At 38.2% G+C, this 21,448-nt stretch overlaps 1 protein-coding gene across 2 annotated transcripts in view; it reads left to right on the top strand.

Annotated features, from left to right (window-relative positions):
* TBC1D8 (TBC1 domain family member 8) overlaps nucleotides 1-21,448 on the top strand; it is a 45,029-nt gene that overhangs the window by 15,059 nt on the left and 8,522 nt on the right. For both annotated transcript variants that reach the window (XM_026707554.2, XM_087938488.1), the window contains exons 3-10: nucleotides 2,307-2,425; nucleotides 7,921-8,149; nucleotides 11,518-11,758; nucleotides 15,691-15,898; nucleotides 16,318-16,512; nucleotides 17,634-17,801; nucleotides 20,132-20,282; nucleotides 20,882-21,096. In XM_026707554.2, the coding sequence (XP_026563339.1) occupies nucleotides 2,307-2,425; nucleotides 7,921-8,149; nucleotides 11,518-11,758; nucleotides 15,691-15,898; nucleotides 16,318-16,512; nucleotides 17,634-17,801; nucleotides 20,132-20,282; nucleotides 20,882-21,096 (1,526 nt within the window). The remainder of the gene's footprint in view (nucleotides 1-2,306; nucleotides 2,426-7,920; nucleotides 8,150-11,517; nucleotides 11,759-15,690; nucleotides 15,899-16,317; nucleotides 16,513-17,633; nucleotides 17,802-20,131; nucleotides 20,283-20,881; nucleotides 21,097-21,448) is intronic.

Genomic DNA, 21,448 nt, shown 5'->3' with positions numbered 1-21,448 from the left:
AATCTAGAATAATCATTTTTGTGATTATTAAGTAATTGCCATAAGATATATATTTATACTTGTAATCAAATTATTTTCATCAATTTTTCTTCCTTTTACACTCAGAAGTCATTCTGTGCTTGTTTCCATTTTCATTAATATCCTGTAACTATATTCACGTAACGTAAATACCTCATTAGAAAAGTTTAGTTGTTTTTTCCCTTTTCAGAGAGCAACAGCTGTTTTTATAAAACAGATGAACAAGATGCAGTATTTTTTTAAAAAAAGATATGTAGATGGGACTTGGCCAGGAATACCAGAGCTATAGGCTACATTGGGAAGCAAAATAAAATAAAATAAAAAACAACCACCCAGTAGAAAGCAATGACAAACCACTTACATACTGTACTGTACTCCAAAAAATCACCAGGAATCAAACTTGACTTGAAAGAAACTTTACGTTTTAAAATTTGACATCAGTTTTATTGCTTAGTCCAAATGCTTGAGTATGGGCAACTGTGGTTTTACAGCTTATTGGGGATATTTTGCAGCCTATCTTGTTTTTAAGCACTAGTAGAGATGAAGTTAATTATGTGTGCATTGTGCTGAAACAGACCTTATCTTGATTAATTGTGCTTTTCGAGATACAAAGTCTTCCTGTTGAGGAGAGTTAACCCTTGGACAGTTTCCCTGGCAGTTGGCATTCTGTATGGGAAATTTAGCCTTTGAAAATGGAAAACATATTTAGCGATGTTTATCTCTCTCTTGTTAGAGGCAGTGTGCAGTATCTTTAATGATACCAACATCAGGTTTCTAGTTTTTTTGCTGATCTGTTTCCTCTCTCCATTGTGAAGAACTGGAAAGGGTAATTTAAAAAGGGGTTATTTTTGTTTTTTCTTCCTTTCCAGGAATCATGTTCTTAACATATACTGACCAGGTTCAAAAACTATATTAGCCATGTTCCATGAATCCAGTCATTGTGGTTTGTAGATATTCATGTTACGATAGATACTATAGCAAAGCATATGTACTCATTACCTTATTATTAACAAATGACATCTTTTAAACCACTTGCTGAAGTAATAGTCTTTGCTCTTGTGACAGTGGATTCATTATTTCAAGATTAAGGAATCAAACAATCTTAGTTTATTTACTCATAAGCATTAGTCCATATTCTTTTCTTTTTTAATTTGTAGACCTTTTGAACAACAAAGGAAATTAAACTATCAGTATAGGCATAATGTGCTGTCCAAACTCAGAACACTCAAACTATGCTTACGATTTCTGAGTTACAGAATTTTTACCAGTTTTTATCCAAAATTAGTTGCACGTTTTCTTGCTGACCTTCATCTGTCATCCACAGATAGTTTTGAAGGATCATTCTGTGATTAATGCTTCTTTGGACTTCCAGAAAAAAATTAGAGATTAAGGGATGCCTCCAATGGAAGGCACTGCATTCTTTTTCATGATTTATTTGCAGAAGAGGAGGAGATAGAACTTTCTAGGCCATTACATAGTTCTTTATTTTCTGAGCCATTTTTTTAAATGAGATATGTTAGCAAAACCATACATAACTGAAGTAGAAGCCAGGCCAACTGTTTACTGGTGTTATGAGGGCTCTGTTTGCATGATAGTTTAGTATTACACTAATTCAAGCAAACATACTAAATGTATATCACTATTCATGTATTGTTTGTTTAATTAATGTGAAGAGAAAGAGAGAGAGATCCACAGATCTCTTGGAGGCAGAAAAAAAGAGAACTGTTTATTTTCTAATGTATTTGTTTTATATCCTGTTTATATGCTTGTTTTGTTTGTGATTTTTAAAAATGAAAAGTATTAAAAGGATGTGAAATTTAATTGCTTATAAAGATATCCTAAATGATTTTTCATATCATTATGTTACACTTGGAGACAGGCTCAGGCCAGAGATAAACTAGTATTTAAGTTAGTCAAGAGAATGCTAGTTTGGATATCCGTGAAGAACACTGTTCTGATTCTTCTCAGAACTGAACCCAAAACAACTGAGCTGTTGTGGAATGTTACTATCCATTTGCTTTAGCATTAGCTCCTAAGAAAACACTTGTGACTGATGTGTCTGAATGAAGCAGGTGATGTATGAAGAAGTGTGATTGTAGCAAAAAAAAAAAAATCACAATATGATTGTCATCTGTAATTAAATAAGAGGATCTGACTTTGATTTCTCTTTATGGAAAAAGAAAGCAAAAGTGTATATTTTTTGTATAATAAAAATATAACAAGTATGCAAAAAAGATTTTCTTTGTAGAAAAAAACCCTCTCCTCACAATTGTACTGTCTTGGACTAGGTGCCACAGTTGAGGAGATAAACCATCACTGGGAATGGCTGGAACAAAATCTGCTCCATACCTTGTCTGTGTTTGATAATAAAGAAGATATTGTCAGCTTTGTCAGAGGTAAAATAAAGGTAAGAAAATATTCACTATTTTTCCATCATTTGTATTGGTTAAGTAAAAACATTGCAGGTATTTTCTCTGGATATCTTTAGGATCCCAACATTTACAAGAAAAATTAGTGTGTTTGGATCATGCCTTCATTTTCTTAAACTTTCCTCTACTTGTGTCTGATAAAAGTTGATACTATGACTTTTAATATTGTTTCCTAGGATCCAGGTATATGTTTTAATAGAAATTGAATGCCTGTCTTAGTTTTGCCTCTTCCCATGTAATTTATCTTCTAGTCTTCCATGCTTAGTTTCCTGAATTCTTTTTTATTCTCATAAAATCAGTTGAATAAGTGGAAGTGGTCAGGAAGGAGACAGGTTGGCTTTTCATTTGATGAGCTGGGTCCAGTCAAGCTCTACCTCCAGAGATGGGCATTTCCCCACATTCTTATCCATCAACCCTGGAAGTCAGCTATTGTTGCTGCCTTATTATTATTGGGACAAAGGTAAATGAGAGGGCTACATTTGATGGAAGTAGAGAACTGCAAGAAGAAAAAATCCTTCTGTGAAATAGTTGGCAATGAATAACTGCATGGAACTAGATGTTTGTTTTAGGTTCATCAATTGACTTAACAACTTAAATCTTCTTTATTCTCCTCCATGCTGCATCAAGAGCCCAGGATGGGTTGACTCCTTCCTATGACGTCATTTAGCTGAGTCTGTACTAAGATATAAAAGCCAGCCCCCGGAAGAGACCCCAGCTTTTGACCAGCTCCTTTCAGCCAGTAGCTGTGTCTTTGAAAGCTTCTGTTAGATAACACTCACCAGCGATCTTCAGTTCCATTTTTCCTTGTTTCAAGCAGCTCCCAGGATCTGGGCAGCTGCTCTTCCAGGAGAGCAGGGCTCTCTCTCTCTCTCTGTCTCCTGCAACGTTGGGAGCAGCCTTGCCGGAGCTCTGTTCAGGCAAGTTGGGCAGCATCTGTAGACCTCCCCCATGCCTGCAGTTTGAGCGGTCGTAAAAAGCAATTGGCAAACCGATAACAGCTTCAGCCAGCTGAGGTTCTGTGGATAGCACTCACCAGCGATCTTCAGTACCTTTTTTTCCTTGCTTCAGCAGCTCCCAGGATCTGGGCAGCTGCTCTTCCAGGAGAGCAGGTTCTCTCCTGCAGCATTGGGAGCAGTGTTGCCAGAGTGCTGTTCAGGCAAGTTGGGCAGCGTCGGTAGACCTCCCCCACGCCTGCGGTTTGAGCGGTCGTAAAAAGCAATCGGCAAACCGATACCAGCGTCAGTCAGCTGATCGTGTGGCCAGCGGCTGCCCTTTCCTTCGCTGACTTCACTCGGGGCTCTTTATAGCCTAAGGAGAGATTCTTCGATCTGGGAGCCTGTTTCCCATAGTCAGTGGCCATCTTGGATTGAAGCCTTCCACCACGAGGTGAGTGGCCATTTTGTAAGCCCGGGGGCCAATTTATATCCTAAAGGGCTTAATGCAAAAAATTTACAAACAGTTTCTTTCCATCATAAGAGCCTTTATTCTTCAAATGGAGCTAGATAAGGGTCAGGCAGAGCTTTCCCCCCCAGTGGAGCAGTCTCTTAAGCCCAATAAGAGAAAAAGACATAGGCAACGCACCCAATCGGTCCAGAGGGAGGTGGCTGCTAAAATGAGAGCTAAGGCTCTAGCCCCTAAGAAGGCAACTCAGGCTGAGTTGAGGGCAGAAAAGCTCAGACATGCAGCCCTAGAGAGCAGTTCAACAAAACTATTCAACAGAAGGGAGTGCAACTACAGCATGTTTCAGGTGATACCCGTGGGCCCCAGCTGAGCCCTCCCAGAGGAGGAGAAGTTATCTATGAGCCTTCCATCCTCCATCCTGGTCTCCTGAGGCCTTTGCAGTACAATATGATCCTCAGGATCTAAGCAGATCTGGGCCTTATTTCCAACAGGCTTCTCAGCCCTATGTTCCTCCCACTCCCTCCAGGCCTCGAACCTCTTCTCAATCAAGGCCTGAAGCCACCTTCACTCCCACAGCAGCAGGCCTTCGGCCTTCTGCCTCTACCTTTGAGCATAGACCAGGGGATATCCAAGATGTTGTCTCCTTGGCCATTAGGCAGGGATTGGCTGAAGGCTTCAAGCAAATCCTTCGACCTCCGGAAAGGGTTCAGGCCCTTCTCCCTTCTCAATCTATAAGTTCCTTGCCTCATCACCCTGATTTACACAGGCCCCAGGACCTCAGGGTCCATTCTTCTCTACCAGAATGGGAGGAGGTTGATGAGGACGGAAGGGCTTCACCATCTGAACACAGTTACTCCTCTCGTTCAGAACATGAAGAGGGCAAGACCTTTGACCAAAGTCTTTCAGAGGAAGAGGACTCGCGCCCAGAGCAGACATCCTCTGCATTGTTCTTCGATCATTCTCTCTTCAGGCCATTACTCAGCAAAGCCTTGGTCACTGCCAAGCTGTTGCCAGAGTAAGTGGCTCTTGAGCCACAAGGAATTGCCTCTGGCCAGGGAGACTCACTCTTCTCCAAGCCTGTAGTGCATGCAGGGGTTTTGCCTTCTCCCACTTTGTTCCTGGACATGGTCAAGGAACAGTGCGCTTCCCCTTCGCATTAATGAAGCATTAATGGCATCTCTGCTTTCTGTTCCAGTAAGGATCCAATGCTACTTGGACAACATTTTGATTCTGTCCTCCTCCATCCATACAGCCCATCGGGATCTGCAAATTACCCTGTCATATCTCTAGAGCCACAGATTTTTCCACTCCTGTCCACTCCAATGGTTCCTGCTTCCCTCCCAACGGGCAGGAACCAGCCACTCATCCATCAAGGTCCCGCTCCCTCCACAAATCGGGAGATCTCTCAATTGGTGGTGTTCCCCGTTAATCTGGAAGGGACTCCTTCGGGGTCCCAGACAGGCTAGTGATAACCACTGATACCAGCCTCCTGGGTTGGGGTTCCCATATGCAGGGCCAGATAGCTCAGGACCTTGGTCCAGGTCAGAGCAGGCCCTTCCCATAAATTGGCTAGAGCTCAGAGCCATTTTTCTAGCTCTCAAGCATTTCAGGCACTCAGTCACCAGCTCTCATGTTCTAGTCCTTATGGACAACATGGCTGCCATGGCTCATGTCAACTGGCAAGGGGGAATGAGGTCCAGAGCCCTCATGGGAGAGGCTCTACGGTTGGGGTTATGGGCAGAGAAACACCTGTTGTCAATCTCGGCGGACCACTTCTCCGGGATCAACAACTCCCAGGCCGACAGGCTCAGCAGGAGCCTAGTCGACCAGGCAGAATGGTCCATTCCTCTGTCTCTATTCAGGGACCTTTCCCTCAGATTCAGAACGCCAGAGGTGGATCTCTTCTCCACTCCTCAAATCACCCAGGTCACCAGATTCTCCACCAGGTTTCCTTGCCAGGGAGCGGAGGGGACCATTGCCTTTCCTCTATGCCTTTCCCCCACTCCCCATCATTCCGGCAGTAATTCAGAAGATGTTGGCGGAATGAGCGGAGCTCCTCCTCCTGGCATCCTATTGGCCAAGGACGCCCTGGTTTGCGGACCTGGTCAACCTATCGGTGGCTTCTCCTAGGAGGATCCCAGCCCATCTAATCTCCCTTCATCAGGGGATTCTGCTCCACCCAGAATCCCAGAGCCCCAGTGGCTCAAGCTGACCATGTGGCACTTGAGCGGCAGTGGCTAGAAGTGGCTGACCTTCCTGAAAGGGTCATCATCACTATCCTGGCATCTCGCAACCTTCCACAAGGCGCATCTATGATGCCACCTGAAAGGCCCCTTTCCCGATGGTGCCTTAGGGAGGGTCTCTCTCTCCTGCTTTAGCCCAGTTGGCAGAGGTTCTTAGATTCCTTCAGCATGATCTGGAGAAAGGTTTGGCCCCCAACACCTTACGCAGGCAGGTTGAGGCCCTCTCCTCGGTTCTTTCATGGGGTTCGCTTCCTTCCTTATCCTATCACCCTTCAGTCAGGAGGTTTTTTAAAGGGGCTTCCAACCTGCTCCCACCGGTGGTTCACAGATATCCTTCCTGGGATCTTCATGTGGTCCTTAATGCCTTTACAAAGCCCCCTTTGAACCTCTTAGAACATTGTCTCTCCGTTTCCTGTCTCTGAAGGTAGTGTTCCCCGTTTCCATCAGTTCAGCCAGGCGGGTATCCGAGCTCGCTGCTCTTTCCATCTGACAGGACCTTTGTTCCTTTCATGATGATAGGGTTGTCCTCAGTCTGGACCCCTCATTTCTTTCAAGGGTTAACACCTGTTCCACAGGTCCCAGGACATTATGTTACCTGGCTTCTGCCCCCTCCCGCACCATGACTTAGAGCAGCTGTGGCACACGCTAGACGTAGGTAGGGCTCTTAGAATATACATTAAGCGCACTTCCTCCTTCAGGAAGTCTGAAGCCATTTTGTTTCCTTTTCCCTTGTCACTTGGGGCACAAGGCCTCTTCTCCTACTATTAGCAGGTGGGTCAGATCTTGCATTGAGCAGGCCTACAAAGCTGCAGCCCTTCCGGTTCCTCGAGGTCTGATGGCGCACTCTACCAGAAACGCGGCCACTTCGGCTGCCTGGGTGAACGAAGCACCCTTGGAGGAGATCTGTCGTGCGGCCGCATGGACATCTCCGTCTCCTTTCATCAGATACTACCGTCTGGATGTCTTTGCCTCAGCAACTGCAACCTTCAGCAGACAGGTGCTTCAATGAGTGGTTCAACAGTCGATGTGATGAGCTGGATGAGGACCCGCCCGTGGACATGCAAGCTTTGGTATGTCCCATCCTGGGCTCTCAATGCAGCATGGGGGAGAATGGGCATTGGTAAAAGTTACCCTGAACGCCCTTTCTGTCTATGCTGCGAGAGAGCCCAGCCTCTCCCTTGATTTGTCCGGAGAGGGTAAGTCATCTTTCTGTATTCGTTTGTGCTTTCAGAGATACCTTTCAGTCTGTCAAGTATCTTCGCAAAAGCTGGGGTCTCTTCCGGGGGCTGGCTTTTATATCTTAGTACAGACTCAGCTAAATGATGTCATAGGAAGGAGTCAACCCATCCTGGGCTCTCTCACAGCATAGACAGAAAGGGCATTCAGAGTAACTTCTACCAATGCCCATTTATGAACATATCATTTATTAGCTAATCCTGTGAATTAGTTAAAAAGCAGTAGCATATCATTTTGTATCGTTTTAATCTTGTTTACTTTTTATAAATTATTTGCAAAGACAGTCAAAACAGACATGGAAATACAATTAACTGGTAAGTTGACTGAACTTTTGAAAGCGAGTGAAAAGAACAGCTAATTTTGCTATAGTTCTGTAGTGCATTTTGATGTATTGTAAAAATAATTGAATCAATGTTATCTAAGCCATCAGAAATGTTATGAAGATTAAAACACAGAATGTCTTGTACACTACAAACTTCAGTATTTATTTTTAATTTGTACATTTTTTATCTAGCAACAAGTGTTAGGAGCATTTGTCTGCCCATAATTATTAAATTGTACATCTGTAACACATTCATTTGTCATTGATTTAGGCATTAATAGCAGAAGAGACCAGCAGCAAACTAGCAGAACAGGAAGAGGACCCTGAGAAGTTCAGAGAAGCACTAGTAAAATTTGAAACCAGGTTTAACTTCCCCGAAGTAGAAAAACTGATTACGTATTACTCATGTTGCTGCTGGAAAGGGAAAGTTCCTCGCCAGGGATGGCTTTATCTAAGCATTAATCACCTCTGTTTCTATTCCTTCTTTTTGGGCAAGGAATGTAAGTATCAACATCTGATAATGTGGTAACACTAGCACACTTTTCAAACTGCTGAATAGCTTTTGTTAAATAAGGGAAAAGTTAAAGGGAAGCGTGGTTGGATAGTGGCAGACTGGAGTGGAAAGCCTGTAGCTAACCGGTAGGGCTTTCTGAGTTTCAAATTGCTTTAGAAAACAGATGGAGAGGCATAGACAGAAATGTCTGTTAAATGAGAATGAGATTTTGTGCATCTCTTAAATAGCAAATGGTATTCTACACAGACAGCTGAATTCTATGCATTTTATATACAATATACATAAAATGAGAGTGGGATTTGACAAAATGGAGAGAGAGACTGCCAGCAAGGAGAATGCAGTTCAAGGAAAACCCACTGGAATTCAATCAATCTCTCACTGTCCTGAAGACAAAGTGATCTAACTCAAAATGTCAGACAGTTCCTTTTTAACAGAATAACAAAGTTGGAAGGGACCTTAGAGGTCTTCTAGCTCAACCCCCCTGCTCAGGCAAATGGTTGTCCATTTCAGACAAATGGTTGTCTGTCTCTTCTTAAAAACTTCTAGTGTTGAAGCACCAACAACTTCTGAAGGCAAGTTGTTCTGCTGATTAATTGTTCTGTTAGGAAATTTCTCCTTAGTTTAGGTTGCTTCTCTCTTTGATTAGTTTCCATCCTTTGCTTCTTGTCCTGCCTTCAGGTGCTTTGGAGAATACATTGACTCTCTCTTCTTTGTGGCAACCCCTAAGATACTGGAACACTGCTATCATATCTCCCCTAGTCCTTCTTTTCATTAAACTAGACATGCCCAATTCCAGCAACCGTTCTCCGTATGTTTTAGCCTCCGGTCCCCTAATCATCTTTGTTGGCCTTCTCTGCACTCTTTCTAGAGTCTCAACATCTTTTTTTAAATCATGGCACCAAAATTGATGCAGTGTTCCAAGCGTGTTCTTACCAAGACATTATAAAGTGGCATTAACACTTCATGTGATCTTGATTCTATCTCTGTTAATACAATCTAAAACTGCTTGGTTTTTTTGGCAGTTGTTAGCACTCTGCTGGTTCATATTTAAGTGATTTTCCACTAGGACTCCAAGGCCCCTCTCACAATTACTACTATTGAGCCAGATACCACCTATCGTATAGTATACATATGCATTTGGTTTTTCTTGCCTAAACATAGAATCTTACTTTTGTCACCATTGAATTTCATTTTTTTAGATAGGACCTGATGTTCAAATTTCTTAAGGTCCTTCTGTATCTTAAGCCTATCTTCCAAAATGTTGGCTATTCCTGCCAGCTTGGTGTCATCTGCAAATTTTATAAGTTCCCAATTTGATGAGTTTTGAACCTCTTCCTTCCACAAATTGCTGAAAACAGGTTAAAACTACATTAAAACTGCATGCTCTATTTTGTGATTCTTTTGAAAACATTTTGTGGCTTCAGCAGTTCATCGGCTCAAGGAATGAGAATGCTGTCCACCATTGAGTCAGATCGTGTGGCAAGTCAGCCATCCACCATTCTCCAAAGCACCTGACGGCAGGATAAGAAGCAATGGGTGGAAACTAATCAAGGAGAGGAGCAACCTAGAACTAAGAGGAACTTTCTGACAGTTAGAACAATTAATCAGTGGAACAACTTGACTCCAGAGGTTGTAAATACTCCAACACTGGAAGTTTTTAAAAGATTGGATAAGCATTTGTCTGAAATGCTATAGGGTTTCCTGCCCAAGCAGGGGGGTGGACTAGAAAACCTCCAAGGTCCCTTCCTACTCTGTTATTCTATTCTAAACATCTGCCATTTTATTATAGAGAACCCTGTTCGTGTCTGGGGATTATCTTTAAATGAGATTTTCTTAACCTGGGAGCTGTGTGTACCTCATCAGTGGCAACCTGTATTAATTTTTATATATTATTACATATATACGAATGACTGCATTTCAAAGGATCCCTCTTTTAAAGTACTGAACTTGGTTGCAGATGATACAATAGTCATTGGTCTCATTCGAGACGATGAGTCTGCTTACGAACAAGAGGTAGATCAGCTGGCCCTGTGATGCAGCCAGAACAATCTGGAGCTGAACACTCTTAAAACTGTAGAGATGATAGATTTTAAAAGAAGTTCTCCTGTTCCACCACCTCTTGCAATATTAAGCAACACAGTATCAACAGTAGACACCTTCAAATTTCTAGGTTCTATTATCTGCAAGGACTTGAAATGATGACCTAACTTTAGAACCATCATTAAAAAGATACAACAAAGAATGTCCTTCCTGCATCAGCCCAGAAAGCTCAGATTGCCCAAGGATCTGCATAGTTCTGCAGTGGAATTATTGAGTCTCATTTGTACCTGGCACAGCAATCAAACAGGACAGGTACAGACTTCAACGGATAGTTAGGACTGCAGAAAAAACAATCACAACCAGCCTGCCTTCCATTCAGGATCTGTATTTGCACCAAGACAAATTTCTTGTGTGTCCAATCACACTTGGCCAATAAAGAATTCTATTCCATTATTCTATTCTATACTGCACAAACCATAAAGAGGGCTGAGAAAATTTTTACAGCCTTCTCATATCCTGGACATAATCTATTTCAACTTCTCTCCTCAGGACACCATTATAGAACGTTGCATGCCAAAACAACTAAAGATAGTCCGTACCGCCCCCCCCCCCGCGCCCCCCCTCCGCAGCTCTGTCTCACTTCTCATCTTTCCTGCTATCTTCTCCTGTTGGTTTCTTATGATTTATCAATTGTTGTTTGTAACTTATGATTAATTATTGTAACTATGGTTTATGACCTGTGACCTATTACTTGCTGTTTATATGTACACCATGAGCTTATGCACCAGAGACAAATTCCTGGTGTGTCCAATCACACTTGACCAATAAAGTATTCTAGTCTATCAAGAATTCTATAAACATTTTTCTATATATTATTATACATATGTGTATTTACATATACAAGCAAGTCTACATGCACCGCCCTCCTCCAACATTAACTTTTTTAACTTTACATTCAGGAATTGCATATTCATATTGCCATGTGCCTTATTTAGAATAACTTTTTCTCTCTAAATAAATCTTGAGGGAAAAAAGGGAAGATTTATACAGTTTGTAGAGAAACCAGAATGTGCTTAGAGTAGTTTTTTTACATTACCTATAAGAACAAAGCATAGTGATTAAAATACAGTACATAAATTAATGCTTCCTCTGTGTTACAGTGGATAGAGATTTATGCATACTCTTTTATCCCAAAAAATGACTGTAGTAGGATTCTCTTTTAAGAAAACATTAAGATAATATTGGTATTTTTATGAGACTTTTTAGCTTCTGGTGGTTTTTTTGAACCAATATTTTTGTTACTTTTAATTTCAGTAAAACTTACTATATCCTGGGTTGATATTCAGAAACTGGAAAGAACCTCCAATATATTTATGACTGACATTATCCGAATCACCACTCAAAATAAAGAACGAGATTTCTCCATGTTTCTTAATATTGATGAGGCATTCAGGATAATGGAGCAGTTGGCAGATGTAACTCTCCGCAGATTACTAGATAATGAGGTTTTTGAACTGGATCCAGGTCTGCAGGACCCAACTCAAATCACCAAGAGGTAAAACATAAGCTTCTTGTTATTGTTTATTGGAGACTTTCTCCTACTCGAAGCCTAGTGTAGCATAATCATGTCTAAATAAAAGACCATCTGTATGAGAAAACAACAAATGAAAGAAAAATAGCCTTTACATATTTTCTATTATTTTTATACTGACAACTGATTCTAGAACAGTAGGGATATTTTTAAATAGTTGATGTAGTAGATGTAAATTTTGTATTTCAGCATCAGACTATATTGTTTTTGAAATAGTACAGTAGTACTTTTTCTTTTTTTCTTCTTATTTAAATTATTATTTTTGTGCATTATTAACACATTTGCTTTAAGGGAGACTATTCCTGTACACTACACTTGGAATGTTATTGTACATGTTATGTGCATAGGTAGAAAGTAATTTTAATAGCAAGTAGTCTCATACCCTAACCTACCTATGTAACTATTCAGATCTGTACAGTACCCAAGCTGCCACTTTTTTAATTGATTGGACAAGTGAAAGTGGCCAAGCCTACTTAGAAAAACTATTCCTCACCGTGATCTATACTTTATTCTATAAAATGCTGTTTAGCAAAAATAATACTGAATTACAACTAATCTTGTTTCTTTTCCTTGCATTGCTTTGAATCTTAATATATATTGAATCTTAATATATTGTATAATATATAATAATATATATTATTCTTAATAATGAAAAGTTATTGACATTTTATTTTTAGAGTATTAGCAAAGAGAAAAATATTATGTCAATATTAGTTAATATTATAAGCATAGAATGATTTGAAATTTTCATCTAAAATTAAATATTACATAAAGAAGAAGGTACAACTGCAAATTGAATCGAAATATTTGTTTTGAACTATAAAAAAGTTCCAATCTTCAACTAATTACTTAGTGTGAAACTTCTCTTTGTGAAGTTACTTTGGGTATGCATGTTAATGTGTGTATATATGTTAATAAAGAAAAATAAAGAAAACAACAAATTTAACAGGAATTAAATTACTAAAATAGTTTTTAAAAAGAAGAAAAAAGATAAGGAAAAATTCTAACTTCTCCCTTTTTGCATGTATGTTAATTTACAGCATTGTAGTTAATTTACAGCATTCAGGGTCCCCCCCTAGAAATTAGATAAGTGACTGCATTTTTCATACTGTGTGATGTACATGTAGGAATCATTCTCACTTAAATTTAGTGAACTTCTATTGTGTATATAATGTATAGTATTTATTTTGCCACTGCTGGTATTCTCCAGGTATACATTCCCACTCAGATGTTGTCAGAATTGTATCCTTCTTCCAGCGTTGAGTAAAATTTATTGATTCTGTAAGGATGTCTGATTATACTAAGAATGCTTATTGGTTTTGAGGTTATACCTAATTAAGAATTGTAATTTCATTTCAGTTTGGATTCCAAATTTTCCTTCATCCCATTATAGATATCTTTCCAGTACTTTGGATTTTTTTAATGTCCGCTGCATTTGATTAAAACTTTTCTTCTGTTTTATGACATAGCCAGTATTCATTACTATATGGTTTGTCTATCCTAGATATTATTGATGGAGTTTTATACCATCAGTACAATGTTTTTTATCAGTCTTCCTTCATTTGAACATGATGCAATTATTATAGTCCATAATTCTTGTCATGGTTGTGCTTAACTGTTTCTTTAAAATTAGCTTTCATTTTATCATTCAGTTTTTTATTCTGTCTCTGTAGCATATATAAGTAAAAATATACTTATTTACATCTAGTTTTTGGCAAAACAGCCCCACAGGAAACAACAGATTTATTTAACAACCATGATATTTACTTAACAACACTGGACTCACTTAAGAACAATGATGATTTTCTTAATGATCACTACAAAAAATTCCATAGTAAAATTGATTTTTGTTTTAATGCTGCATGCTGGAGCATGAACATAGCACTTCTCTTTAGTACCTTAAAGCAGCTGGCCTATTCTAAGAATTGGATAGTCCTAGGGAAAAACTTATGGCTCCATTAAGATATTTTAGACCATTTTGCATTCCCAAATATTCTAAAGCACTTTTTGGAATCTGAGCTGCAGCAAGTTCTGGTGTCTGTGATTTTTATTAAATGGAACCTACTAAAATCCTAAGATTACTTTTATACATACATTAAGTATGGGTGCATCATTTTTTTAAAAAAATCTGTGCATATATATTTTAAAAACTTGATGGCTCACAGCTATTTGCATTTTGTCAAAAGGACTTCTTCAAATTATTACTAGTTTATCTATTTGGATGCAATGAAACATATCTTGTTGAGTCAATTTCAGGCTTATTCATGGCAGATTTTCCAGTGGAATATTTGTATCATTAACCTAATATTGTCTTCCTTTGTATGTTTGTTTGTTTTTTAATAAAATAAAAAATGTGAGTCTTGCAAACTATAATTGCTAGAAGATAGATTTTTCTAGCCCACACATTGCATTCTTTAGTGGAGCAGCAGGAACAACTTCTTTGTTTTTGTTTTTATTTTCTAAACAAACAGTGTTTGAGAAGCCTACATATCATGAAACAAATAGCATAACTTCAGTAACAAACTATTTATAGAAGTCTTTTGGTACTATGTTGTTTCTAAGTATTGAGAAAAATATTTTGGATTGGCTTGGTTACAAATGCAGTCAGCTAAAATCTTACAAAGGCATGCATACTACCCACTAACTTGCTCATACTGAATCCTTGCCAAAGTTAATTGCATATCTAAAACTGTATCAGTTACATTCTAGAATAACAAAAAAGAGAATATTTAACCACTTTTATCCATCTCATTAGACACCTTGGGGTGTACGGGCTAAAATTTTCCTTACAGGTGTATCCATCTGTAAGAGTTTCATTCCTGCCTTTCTGTTAACTATTTTCAAATGATACCGTGTTTCTCCAACAATATGGCCTCCACCAATAGGAAGGCCCAGAATGATTTCTAGGCATGAGGTGAAATTAAGCCCCACCCCCAAAATTTAGGCCTATTTAAACCATGTGTTTCCCCACTATTTCTCACATTGAGAATTACCTCACACATGAGGTAAAGAGAAATGGGGGGGAAGGGGGGAAACTTTCCATTAGGAGTGCCCTGCAGGTAGACTAGGCTAGAATACCCCAATGTACCGACAGAACATCAGCCAATAGAAGCTCCCCGAATGCAGAGTCCCCAGCCGCTTCAGGGCGTGGCGTGGCTGCCCGTGTCCCCTCGCCTTTAGGCAGTCTCTTTCGGGCGATGGAAGTTCCCCAAGTGCAGTCACCAGCCACTTCAATCGGCCAGTAGAAGCGGCCTTGCAGCGAAGGGAATGTGTGTGTGTGCTCATCCCGAGGCTGCTTCTACCGGCCAATTGAAGTGGCTGGTGACTGCACTTGGGGAACTTCCATCGCCCGAAAGAGACTGCCTAAAGGTGAGGGGACACGGGCAGCCACGCCACGCCCCGAAGCAGCTGGGGACTCTGCCTTCGGGGAGCTTTCATCGGCCGATAGAAGTGGCTTTGCAGTGAGGTATGTACATATGGGCCGCTCTAGGTGGGGGAGGAAATTAAGTCACCCTCAAAAATACGGCCTAGCCATTTATTCGGAGGTCAAAAAAAAAAAAAGGCCTTATTTTGTGAGAAACATGGTATGTAGGTAAGTTGTTAACTACAAGGAATGCATATAGTACAGTTGCTTAACATGGTAAACAACGTTCTATTTTCTGATATGTCTTCGTGCTCAAAGGTGGGTAGACAGCACTGAGCAGTGGAGGCTGACCTATAAATAAATTAATAGACTTGTAATGCAGGATTTCTTCAAATAATATGGTTAAACTTGAAACAACCACACAAGCATCTATTTTCTCTCTCTTGCATATAATTCTTCTACTCAGGAGATCCTATTGTATTAAAAAGAGCACTTACATTGTCTATAAATAACTCTCTCTTTTTAAAAATAGAGATTTGGAGACAAGAGCACAAAATGAATACTTCAGAGCCTTTTTTAGGTTACCAAAGAAAGAGAGATTGCATGAAATTGTGGATTGCTCTTTATGGACACCCTTCAGTCGTTGTCACACAGCTGGGAAGCTGTATTGTTCTGATGGTTATATTTGTTTTGCTAGCAAAGACGATGGCTGTTGTAATATTCTTATTCCACTTACCGAGGTTTGTATGCCATTCACTAATATGTTTGGTTTTAAAATTTGTTATGCCTCTGAAAGGATGGATATGATCCATAACTTGAAATACTTTGAACATAAAGTATTGGTGTGGGAAGGAAAAATTCTTAGAGGTATATCTATTTATCCCAATTAGCGTAATAAGTCATTTCACAATTACTTAAATTAATGTGATTTCCAAATCAAAAATAATAACTATCGTGAAGATGAAACAGCTTTGCTAAAATGTTAGTGTCAGTTGTGATTTATTTATTCATTATAAAAATGTAACAAATTCAGGTCATACTGCAGACTACAATCTTAAATAATCTTTGCATTTCTAGAATGAAACAATAGCTTTGAGTATTGATGGCGTATCAGTATCAGCACTTTTTCCTCATTTTTGTGGATAACTTTTGTTCACAGGTTGCTAGTATCGAGAAGATGGAGGACACAAGTCTTCTACCCAATCCCATCATTATCAGTGTAAAAAGCAAGACAGCTTTTCAGTTCATTGAATTGAAGGACAGGGATACTTTGGTGGAAAATCTATGCTTAAGACTGAAACAAGTGAAGACAAATAATTCTGTGCTCCAGAATGCTTTGAAAAGCAAAGTTATGGTAGTTCTTGTTCAACTTATTCTATATTTCTCTGACTGATAAAAACTTTGTAAAGTTAAAAAAAACTTAGTAGTAGTAGTTATTGTAGTTGTAGGTATAGTAGTAACAGAAATATGTTGTAGCATTGTTGCTTTAACATAGGGGTTATATGCTATAATTTAAAGTTGCTGACTTTCCAGTGTTCAAAGTGGGATTAGAGAAGAATTAGCAAGATAATTCCATCTTTTATTTATTTCCAACTAATGCATTACGATCTATTGCTTGTATCTTAGTATGATTTGATTGCTTATTGTACCCTATGACTATTATTAAGTGTTGCACCTTATGATTCTTGACTCTTGACGAATGTGTCTTTTCTTTTATGTATACTGAGAGTATTTGCACCAAGACAAATTCCTTGTGTGTCCCACCACACTTGGCCAATAAAGAATTCTATTCTCTTATGCTTAGATTATATTCAGAATAATAGTTGATGGTGGAGTTGTACATTTGCTTGCATTGATAGAATTTGCATGTCACAGGAAAAGCTTTTTGGTTTTTTTCTTGCATGATTATTGAGCTAGTTCTTAAGGTTTCTTAAGCAAACCATATCTTCATGTGATTCAGCAATTGTATTATGTTGTTTTGGTATTGCACTATAGAAATATATAATTGTAACCTTTGCTAAAATCGAAAACACTGCAGTTGGTGAAAGTAATTATTTGAGAATAACACCCAAAGACATAGCAGAGTAGACTTAGAAAAAAAAAATCTATGTTTACTGTTCATTTTATGCAAAAATTAATTTTATGCAATTAATGTGAACTTTTATCATTCAGTAATTGTATAATTCTTGTCGTATTGCAAGAAAATATATTAATGACTATATTAATGACCATATTAGTAGCTTTAAATTACGTCTAGATTGTTTGGTGTGATACAAAATTGTATCACTCCATCGGAATTTTGTTTATGATGGTGCTTTTCTAAATACTTGATAAGCACCTGATGTACCTTTAAAATTTTGTTTGTGAAGTTGTAAATTACAGCAAGTAGAACAGTTTGGAACCAGTGCTTTCAATGCTACCATGCACCAATAAAATCTTGATTAAAAAAAATTGTCATTTTTTATATTTACACAGCACAACTCTCATGTAATACATACTGACTATGAATTGGAGGGATTTGGAACAGCGTCCCAGAGTAATGATAAGTGTGAAAATGACAGAAACAGAAGACACCTGCCGAATACAGAAGCTCTGAGTTCAGCATTTCACCCTTCTGGAATGGATGGCCTTGACTTCAGAATGGTATGTTGTTGATTTTTGGAAGCTATCTTTGGAAAATATTTATCAGTTACAGCTATTGTATTATAACAAGCTACTGCTTGTTATCATATTTACTAATATATTTTAAACATGATTCTATTACATGTAATAATTGTTTCTGGTATGATGCAATTCTTTATCTCCCCGAAAAGAGTTAAAGGGTTTTCCTATTTGTTTCCTTTTCCTCTATCCGTCATTCTCCTGCAGCTTCAAATTGGAGTAAATATATGAACTGTGTGGTAATTCCTGGGTTACGAGCGTTTCTTTAGTGAAGTTACGGGGTACGCGCCCCCCTAACATTTAAGAACAAATCCCAAAACTACAAATGTTGCCAGCACCAAGGCAGTTGTTCTCTCTTATGAACAACTGCCTATTCCCTGCCTCTCCCCACGCCAGGTCTCCATAGGGACTAGGCCTGTGGATATTCACCTTGTGTACACAGAGAATGGAAGCCTAAATTACTACAAGATCATGAACTCCCGCTATTGATTTGCGTGATCTCACGGTATTTTAGACCTCTGTTCTAGCAAATGGCAAAAGGCTTTGCAAATGGAGGGAAGACCTGAAACATCAAAGCTTTACCTCATTTGCAAAGCCTTTTGCCATCTTTTGCAAAAAGTCTTTGCTGCCAAGAACGGAGCAGTTTTCTCCAGGCCTTTCCTCAAGGCCTCTGCTGAAGAGAAATTCCATTTTCAAGTGGCCCATTTCTATGCAGATGAAATTTGCAGTCTCCATCAGGGTGACAAATGTTTAAGCGACCCTAGGCCAGTTGCAAATGGAGCAATCAGCTCAAACACTTGTTGCCCTGGAAACTTTGTCTGTATGGAAATGGGACAGTTGTGTGCAGGTCTTTCTGTCTTGTCTTGTCTTGTCTTGTAATGCTGAGCATGTATATTTCCATGGCTCTTTGCTCATAGTTTTTGTATTGATTGTGAGATTAGTGTCCATGTATCACTGGCATATGTTAGAGCAGGTAGCACTCAATGATAAAAAAAAACATTTCTCTTCTAGCATAGGGGTGGTTGTTCTTGAAAATTAAGCTTAGCTTGCTGAATGCTTGCCAATCACATTTAACATGCCGTTTAGTTTCCTTTATTGTATCACCTTCTATTGAGATATATTGGCCAAGGTATATGTAGTGATCTACTCCATTTAGTTCTTCTCCAAATATATTTTGTTTTCTTTCTTTGGTGAATTTATTAAACATTACCTTTTTCATGTTTTTTTTGTAAAGCCAAATAGTTCTCCTGTTTTGGCCAGCTCTTGTATGTGTCTTTGTAACTCTTCTGGATCTCGTGAGAAGAGAACATCATCATCTGCAAATCTTAAGTGATTTAAATAGACGCCATTGATTTTTATTCCATCTTTTGCCCAGTCTAGTTTGCAAAATAGCTCTTCAAGGAAGGCTGAGAAAAGGATAGGGGATATTAAATCACCGTGTCATACATCTTATTCTATTTTGATTTCCACTTTAAGATCATTAAGGCAAATTGTCACTATTGTTTTTTTCATCTATTGATTGTAGTAAGTTTATGTAAGTGGTGTCAAGACCTTGATTGAGTAATGCATTAATTATTGCTTGCTGGAAATACTAAATCAAATTCCTTTTCATAGTCAATGAAAGCCATGCACAGAAGCATGGTGTACTCATTGTATCTTTCAATTATATACACATACACCTACAGGTATATATATATGAATTAATACCATATAGTATTTACTCAGTTGTTTTTATAATTAATTATAAACCACACTATCATTTTCTAATTTTTAGAGCCCAGAATTTTGAAAAATAGACAAATTCATATAATGGATCCATTAATTGAAATTAGATATTAGAAATAAGAGATTAATTGATAATAATGTTTCCAACCATTTACTGTTATTAACCATGTTATTCATCTTTTATAATAATCTTAATTATTGTATTTTTAATAATAATCTTAATCTTATTGTATTTTTTCTGTTAATTACAGCAATATTGTATTGCGTGTATTAGCTTTGTATAAATTAATTGGTTTCCTCCAGTCACATTCGTATTGAAAAAAATGAAATGGAGCAGTTTCATTGATTTTTGCCAGCTGTGCCTCATGTAAAATGATAGGGGATTTCTTTCACTCTTTCTAAATCACAGCCAAATTTTACATACCATTCCATTATAACCTTATACATTGATCAAATTAGAGGATTTAATCCATTGCCTTTTTTCATATTTTCTTCTGTATTAAATAAAACTGCTTTTTAGAATGAGAAGTTATTTTCCAACAATGTGGCTTCTAATAAAGATTTAATATATATCCTTTGCTTTTTAGTCTAGAGAGCAAATAAAAGAGAGGCTTTGGGATGATCATTTTGCTGAGTATGGCCGAACTGTTTGTATGTTTCGAACAGAGAAAATTAGGAAACTGGTTGCTATGGGAATCCCAGAATCATTGCGAGGCAAACTATGGCTTATTTTCTCAGGTGAGAATTCAGTAATTTCACTTCATCCCCAAAGAATGTCATTTCATCATATAAGAAAGGGAGAGCAGAAAGTGATGTCCATTTTTCTGTGCTGATTAGGAGAATAGGATCAAGAGGAAGAAGGAATCAACAATCTAATGTATAAAGAGATTACAGTTCATCAAAACAAAATGCTATTTTTTGTCGATTTAGCAGTATGTAAACATTTAAATGTGAGATATTTCTTTTATGCAATATAATAAATATGTTTACTTCTATATTTGCTATAACAGTAGATAAATTTATATGGTCTAACACTGGTTTAAAGATTGAATACCAAAATATTATACCCTAGAAACTGCAGAGATGTTATACTTGGCCCAAATAATTTATTTGTAAGTTGTGAGATTTGAATATTTAAATTAGGATTTTTACAATATACTGCTGATATAAGGATAATTTATTTATCCCCACAGTATGTTGCCTGTGGGCTAGAGTTAAACTTAGTTTGTATAGGTGTTAACAAGAGAAATCACATCAGATTTGTAAACAAATGAACATTTATATAACAGTGCATTTGTATTGCTAAAGTATCCATTTTGCATTTATTCCTGGGTCAGATGCTATGTCTGATCTGTATTCACACCCCGGTTACTATGAAGATTTAGTACAAATGTCCATGGGTCTGTACTGCATAGCGACAGAGGAAATAGAGCGTGACTTGCATCGCTCCCTACCTGAGCATCCAGCCTTCCAAAGTGAAACAGGCATAGCTGCATTGAGAAGAGTCTTAACAGCTTATGCGCACAGAAACCCCAAAATTGGGTATTGCCAGGTAAAGACTTCTTCTGACATTAACTTCTAAATGACTTTTCTTTGCTTGAGAATTGTGGGTCTGTTGACCTCTACTACCCATCTTGCTTGTTCAGTGAAGGCCTACTAATACTTTTTAATATGATAGAGCCGGTTAGTTTACCAATCCTAATTCTATCTCTGCCCGGTCGAGGTTTTTCTGCTGTCAGAACATGGTTTTGCCAGTATGCCACAAACTCACCCAAACTTCAGTTTTATCCTAGTCACACTTTTATTTTTTCTATGGAAACCAGTATCTTTGTTCTAAACACCAATGCATACAGGATATTTAATAATCAATACATAATGATACAGTAATCAGGATGTGTAATTAT

Source organism: Pseudonaja textilis, chromosome 8 (assembly GCF_049901715.1).
Source record: "Pseudonaja textilis isolate UNSWEBS1 chromosome 8, rPseTex1.2, whole genome shotgun sequence".
In the NCBI taxonomy this organism is placed as follows: domain Eukaryota; kingdom Metazoa; phylum Chordata; class Lepidosauria; order Squamata; family Elapidae; genus Pseudonaja; species Pseudonaja textilis.
Note: the sequence above shows the minus strand (reverse complement) of the source record. Positions and strands in the feature narration are given on the sequence as shown.